The sequence below is a fragment of the Nerophis lumbriciformis genome, linkage group LG32, assembly GCF_033978685.3.
Source record: "Nerophis lumbriciformis linkage group LG32, RoL_Nlum_v2.1, whole genome shotgun sequence".
Lineage (NCBI taxonomy): Eukaryota > Metazoa > Chordata > Actinopteri > Syngnathiformes > Syngnathidae > Nerophis > Nerophis lumbriciformis.
In genome coordinates, this window is record NC_084579.2 from 1,619,146 (window position 1) to 1,626,645 (window position 7,500).

Genomic DNA, 7,500 nt, shown 5'->3' on the forward strand with positions numbered 1-7,500 from the left:
TAGTGTTTCATGTAGTGTTTCATGTATGTTTCATGTAGTGTTTCATGTGGTGTTTCATGTAGTGTTTCATGTAGTGTTTCATGTATGTTTCATGTATGTTTCATGTAGTGTTTCATGTGGTGTTTCATGTAGTGTTTCATGTATTGTTTCATGTATGTTTCATGTAGTGTTTCATGTGGTGTTTCATGTAGTGTTTCACGTAATGTTTCATGGGGTTTTTCTTGTATGTTTCATGTAGTGTTTCATGTAGTGTTTCATATATGTTTCATATAGTGTTTCATGTGGTGTTTCATGTAGTGTTTCATGTAGTGTTTCATGTAGTGTTTCATATATGTTTCATATAGTGTTTCATGTAGTGTTTCATGTAGTGTTTCACGTAATGTTTCATGGGGTGTTTTTTCAACAATGTCAGAATTTTCAATAATATAATATTAATATTCAATAATAGTAGTCCTTTTTGTTCTAGTTTGGAGCGGCAAGTACAAGACGAGGTGGAAGTTTACGACTTTAATGAGGAGAAGTGAAGGCAGCACAGAGAAGACGACGAGAAAGTGAAAGTAAATAAATAATAATACAGTAATAATCAAATAATAATAAAATAGCACCATCATGTGATAAATACACAACCAGAACCATCCTGATGACACATTTAGACCCAAAACCTGCCAGCCCGGAAGTCTTCTTTGCACATTTCCTGATCATCAAGCCAATGTTTTCTTCTTCACTTCCTTGTCCAAATATGGTCGCGGCCTCTGATTGGTCGGTGGCAGACATCGAAGGCCGACTGTTTTTGCAGGTGGTGTAGTTCCCCTGCCAGACCAGCAGGTGGCGCCTCCACTCGGGTGTCAATTGAAGTTGGCAAAGGTCCAAAGGTTCCGGTTCTGGGAGCATGGGTTCAGTTCTTGGTGGCAATGAGGTTCTGGTACAGAGGCTTGACCACCACGTGGAGCAGCAGGGACCCGTCCAGCAGGTAGTCCGAGGAGCGGCGGTAGAGGTCGGCCTCGGCCAGGAAGTCGCCGTTCTCCTCGGTGCTCTGATGGAAGTTGTACACGTGTTTGACCAGCAGCTGGCCCTGCTGCCGGGCCAGAACCAGGACCGTCTTCTGGAAGCTGACGCCGGCAAAGTCGGCGCTGGACGTGGCGGGCGTTATGATGATGCGGGGCCACCCGCCCTCCGCCCGCGTGGGCTGCATGGCGCCCGTTTCCGAGTACATGGGCCTCATGCTGAGCGGCAGCCAGCGCGGGGAGAACAGGACGTTCCAAGTGACTCGCTTGGCGGCGTCGTGACCGCTGGGCCCCAGCTGCGTCTGGAAGCTGGTACTGCGGTCGTCTCGGGTCGGGTTGTTGATGACCCAGGAGGAACCCCAGAGCGGTGCCAGGTAGTTCCTCGGCACGAAGAGGCTGCAGTTGACATCGAAGAACTTGGCCATGTGCACCGGCGAGGCAGAGTGGAACTGGTAGGACATGTAGAGCAGGTCTCGCACCGACTCCTGGTAGCGGGCCAGAACCGCCGACTGGGTCTGCAGGCGGAAGAGCTCACGCGGCGGCATCATGGCGTAGCGCACGGCTCTCAGCGCGTTCTCCACCGTCAGGCCGTCGGGGCGGTTGTGGGCAATCCAGGCCTCCAGCGCGGCAAAGAGCTCCATCTCGCTGTGAAGGACCAGGTCCGAACGCTGGAGCAGCGACATGAGCAGCTGGCTACTAAGCCCCGCCCACTCTGCGCTCTGCATGACCGACGACAGGTTCCAGGCCAAGTACCGCAGACAGCTGTCACTCAGAACCGTGTCGCCCGCCTGCACGGCGTACTCGTACCACCCCGCCACGTGGCCCGAGGGCGAGTCCCTGGCCAGGTTTTGGGTCATGTAGCGCGTGAGGCCCTGCCGCAGCGCCGCCACCTGGTACTTGCTGGCCAGCTGGTGCAGGGGCGTGGCCTGGTTCAAACGCAGCGAGACGTCTCCGCAGTAGAGGTACCTGCGGGGACAGGAAGCGGACACTCAGCGAGCCCGGCGGGGTGTGTTCACTCGCCCTCACCTGATGAACTTGTCGAAGACGGCGGTGCAGTCGGCGTTCTCCCCCAGCGTCAAGGTGCTGCCGTTCAGGTCCAGCAGCAGCTCCTCGAAGACGGGACTCTGCAGGGACAGAACCAAGGTGTGGGCCGGGATCAGCTTGACCTCGTCGGCGTCTGGCGTCGCCACCCGCAGAGTCACGTCGCTGCCGTTGCCCTGAAGAAGGAGCGCCTCCAGACGCTGAACCAGCGCCAGCGGGTGGCTGATGGCGTCCACGCCGCCACCATCTTGTCCGTCGTCCACCCTCAGCGGGCCTGGAACAGCACAGGGGGCATTGAAACATCCGCAGCCGGCTTAGTGGGTCATTGATCCGCCACGTAGTGGGTCACATTTAATTGTATCGACTGAAGTATTGATCCAGCTCAGCTAACATCTCTTTGGACTTTGGACTTCTGTCCTATGGAAACACTCAAGTAGGACAACTTGGTGAAACTTCCAGGAGAGTGCTAGAACCCACAGATCTAAACCAGACTTGGCTCCATCCAGACTTGGATCACAACCTCTCCTGGGTTGTGGAACCATCTGGACCGGTAGAAGAAGAAGAAGACTGAGGACTTACCTGCTGAGACCGCCTGCAGAACCAAGAGCAACGTGCACACCAGTGTCTCCATCTTGTCCTTCTTCTTCTGTGCACGTCCTGCCGGACTTGGAGGATGCGACGCTTGGACTGTGTGCCTCAGCGCTCTCGCCACACACCAGCGTCATTGCCTGGTGGGCGGAGCCAGAGATGGAGATGGGAGGAGGATGCGGCCGTTAAGACCGTTGACACGTGACCTCTGGTCTCCGGTCGTCTGAACTGAAGACAAGCGGGTCAAAGTCTTGCAGGTGACCCGCTGAAGTCCACGGTCACCATGGCAACACACGGCTTCAGTGTGGAGCTGCGCAGGTGGACAACATAGATCCATCCATCCATCATCCAGGTGGACAACATAGATCCATCCATCCATCGTCCAAGCCAGAAACCTGACACATTTTACACAGCATGTAATGGCAGCCTGCGTCCACCAGGTGGAGCTCAGTCTGCACTCTCACTTTCTACACTTCTAGTCTTGTGTTGGTTTAACTCTTATCTTACTGACAGGATGCAGTGTGACCTCGGACTATGTTAAGTGTTACTAAAACAACTCTCTCCTTTGAGTCACACTATGACTCTCACACTATTATGTTAGATCCACTATGGACTGGACTCTCACTATTATGTTAGATCCACTATGGACTGGACTATCACTATTATGTTAGATCCACTATGGACTGGACTCTCACTATTATGTTAGACCCACTATGGACTGGACTCTCACTATTATGTTAGATCCACTATGGACTGGACTCTCACTATTATGTTAGATCCACTATGGACTGGACTATCACTATTATGTTAGATCCACTATGGACTGGACTCTCACACTATTATGTTAGATCCACTATGGACTGGACTCTCACTATTATATTAGATCCACAATGGACTGGACTCTCACTATTATGTTAGATCCACTATGGACTGGACTCTCACAATATTATGTCAGACCCACTCGACATCCATTGCTTTCGGTCTCCCCTAGAGGGGGGGGTTACCCACATATGCGGTCCTCTCCAAGGTTTCTCATAGTCATTCACATCAACGTCCCACTGGGGTGAGTTTTTCCTTGCCCTTATGTGGGCTTTGTACCGAGGATGTCGTTGTGGCTTGTGCAGCCCTTTGAGACACTTGTGATTTAGGGCTATATAAATAAACATTGATTGATTGACTTTGTGTTCGATCTTTAACTCTTCAAGACTCTTCTGTACTTCAAGACTCTTCTTTACTTCAAAACTAATCTTTTCTTAAAGACTCTTCTGTACTTCAAGACTCTTCTTTACTTCAAGAATCTTCTTTACTTCAAGACTCTTCTTTACTTCAAGACTCTTCTTTACTTCAAGACTCTTCTTTACTTCAAGAATCTTCTTTACTTCAAGACTCTTCTTTACTTCAAGACTCTTCTGTACTTCAAGACTCTTCTTTACTTCAAGAATCTTCTTTACTTCAAGACTCTTCTTTACTTCAAGACGCTTCTTTACTTCAAGAATCTTCTTTACTTCAAGACTCTTCTTTACTTCAAGACTCTTCTGTACTTCAAGACTCTTCTTAACTTCCAGACTCTTCTTTACTTCCAGACTCTTCTTTACTTCAAGACTCTTCTTTACTTCAAGACTCTTCTGTACTTCCAGACTCTTCTTTACTTCAAGACTCTTCTTTACTTCAAGACTCTTCTGTACTTCAAGACTCTTTTTTACTTCAAGACTCTTCTTTACTTCAAGACTCTTCTGTACTTCAAGACTCTTCTGTACTTCAAGACTCTTCTTTACTTCAAGACTCTTTTTTACTTCAAGACTTCTTTACTTCAAGACTCTTCTGTACTTCAAGACTCTTTTTTACTTCAAGACTTCTTTACTTCAAGACCCTTCGTTACTTCAAGACTCTTCTGTACTTCAAGACTTTTCTGTACTTCAAGACTCTTCTCTACTTCAAGACTCTTCTTTACTTCAAGACTCTTCTGTACTTCAAGACTCTTTTGTACTTCAAGACTCTTCTTTACTTCAAGACTCTTCTGTACTTCAAGACTTCTTTACTTCAAGACTCTTCTTTACTTCAAGACTAATCTTTTCTTAAAGACTCTTCTGTACTTCAAGACTCTTTTTTACTTCAAGACTCTTTTTTACTTCAAGACTCTTTTTTACTTCAAGACTCTTCTTTACTTCAAGACTCTTCTTTACTTCAAGACTCTTCTGTACTTCAAGGCTCTTCTGTACTTCTAGACTCTTCTGTACTTCCAGACTCTTCTTTACTTCCAGACTCTTCTTTACTTCCAGACTCTTCTTTACTTCAAGACTCTTCTTTACTTCAAGACTCTTCTGTACTTCCAGACTCTTCTTTACTTCAAGACTCTTCTTTACTTCAAGACTCTTCTGTACTTCAAGACTCTTTTTTACTTCAAGACTCTTCTGTACTTCAAGACTCTTCTTTACTTCAAGACTCTTCTGTACTTCAAGACTCTTCTGTACTTCAAGACTCTTCTTTACTTCAAGACTCTTTACTTCAAGACTCTTCTTTACTTCAAGACTCTTCTGTACTTCAAGACTCTTCTGTACTTCAAGACTCTTCTTTACTTCAAGACTCTTTTTTACTTCAAGACTTCTTTACTTCAAGACTCTTCTGTACTTCAAGACTCTTTTTTACTTCAAGACTTCTTTACTTCAAGACTCTTCTTTACTTCAAGACTCTTCTGTACTTCAAGACTTTTCTGTACTTCAAGACTCTTCTCTACTTCAAGACTCTTCTTTACTTCAAGACTCTTCTGTACTTCAAGACTTTTCTGTACTTCAAGACTTTTCTGTACTTCAAGACTCTTCTGTACTTCAAGACTCTTTTTTACTTCAAGACTCTTCTTTACTTCAAGACTCTTCTGTACTTCAAGACTCTTCTCTACTTCAAGACTCTTCTTTACTTCAAGACTCTTCTGTACTTCAAGACTTTTCTGTACTTCAAGACTTTTCTGTACTTCAAGACTCTTCTCTACTTCAAGACTCTTCTTTACTTCAAGACTCTTCTGTACTTCAAGACTTTTCTGTAGTTCAAGAATTTTCTGTACTTCAAGACTCTTCTCTACTTCAAGACTCTTCTTTACTTCAAGACTCTTCTGTACTTCAAGACTCTTTTTTACTTCAAGACTCTTCTTTACTTCAAGACTCTTCTGTACTTCAAGACTTTTCTGTACTTCAAGACTCTTTTTTACTTCAAGACTTCTTTACTTCAAGACTCTTCTCTACTTCAAGACTCTTCTTTACTTCAAGACTCTTCTGTACTTCAAGACTTTTCTGTACTTCAAGACTTTTCTGTACTTCAAGACTCTTCTCTACTTCAAGACTCTTCTTTACTTCAAGACTCTTCTGTACTTCAAGACTCTTTTTTACTTCAAGACTCTTCTTTACTTCAAGACTCTTCTGTACTTCAAGACTTTTCTGTACTTCAAGACTCTTCTTTACTTCAAGACTCTTCTTTACTTCAAGACTTTTCTGTACTTCAAGACTCTTCTTTACTTCAAGACTCTTCTTTACTTCAAGACTCTTCTTTACTTCAAGACTCTTCTGTACTTCAAGACTCTTCTGTACTTCAAGACTCTTCTTTACTTCAAGACTCTTCTGTACTTCAAGACTCTTCTTTACTTCAAGACTCTTCTGTACTTCAAGACTCTTCTGTACTTCAAGACTCTTTTTTACTTCAAGACTCTTTACTTCAAGACTCTTCTTTACTTCAAGACTCTTCTGTACTTCAAGACTCTTCTTCACTTAAAGACTCTTCTTTACTTCAAGACTACTCTTCTTTACTTCAAGACTTTTCTGTACTTCAAGACTCTTCTTTACTTCAAGACTCTTCTGTACTTCAAGACTCTTCTTTACTTCAAGACTCTTTACTTCAAGACTCTTCTGTACTTCAAGACTCTTCTGTACTTCAAGACTCTTCTTTACTTCAAGACTCTTCTGTACTTCAAGAATCTTCTTTACTTCAAGACTCTTTACTTCAAGACTCTTCTTTACTTCAAGACTCTTCTTCACTTAAAGACTCTTCTTCACTTAAAGACTCTTCTTTACTTCAAGACTCTTCTGTACTTCAAGACTCTTCTTTACTTCAAGACTCTTCTGTACTTCAAGACTCTTCTGTACTTCAAGACTCTTCTTTACTTCAAGACTCTTCTGTACTTCAAGACTCTTCTGTACTTCAAGACTCTTCTTTACTTCAAGACTCTTTACTTCAAGACTCTTCTTTACTTCAAGACTCTTCTTCACTTAAAGACTCTTCTTTACTTCAAGACTTTTCTGTACTTCAAGACTCTTCTGTACTTCAAGACTCTTTTTTACTTCAAGACTCTTCTGTACTTCAAGGCTCTTCTGTACTTCAAGACTCTTCTGTACTTCAAGACTCTTCTTTACTTCCAGACTCTTCTTTACTTCCAGACTCTTCTTTACTTCAAGACTCTTCTTTACTTCAAGACTCTTCTTTACTTCAAGACTCTTTTTTACTTCAAGACTTCTTTACTTCAAGACTCTTCTGTACTTCAAGACTCTTTTTTACTTCAAGACTTCTTTACTTCAAGACTCTTCTTTACTTCAAGACTCTTCTGTACTTCAAGACTTTTCTGTACTTCAAGACTCTTCTCTACTTCAAGACTCTTCTTTACTTCAAGACTCTTCTGTACTTCAAGACTTTTCTGTACTTCAAGACTTTTCTGTACTTCAAGACTCTTCTCTACTTCAAGACTCTTCTTTACTTCAAGACTCTTCTTTACTTCAAGACGCTTCTTTACTTCAAGACTCTTCTGTACTTCAAGACTCTTCTTCACTTAAAGACTCTTCTTTACTTCAAGACTTTTCTGTACTTCAAGACTCTTTACTTCAAGACT

At 43.6% G+C, this 7,500-nt stretch overlaps 1 protein-coding gene across 1 annotated transcript; it reads right to left on the reverse strand.

Annotated features, from left to right (window-relative positions):
- Nucleotides 1-534: 534 nt before the first annotated feature.
- LOC133574532 (BTB/POZ domain-containing protein 17-like) lies at nucleotides 535-3,012 on the reverse strand. Its single transcript, XM_061926686.1, has 4 exons — nucleotides 2,774-3,012; nucleotides 2,625-2,710; nucleotides 2,031-2,319; nucleotides 535-1,970 (listed from the first exon to the last, which is right to left on the reverse strand). The coding sequence occupies exons 1-4, from the start codon at nucleotides 3,010-3,012 to the stop codon at nucleotides 896-898; spliced, it is 1,689 nt and encodes a 562-aa protein (XP_061782670.1). The 3' UTR covers nucleotides 535-895.
- Nucleotides 3,013-7,500: the final 4,488 nt, after the last annotated feature.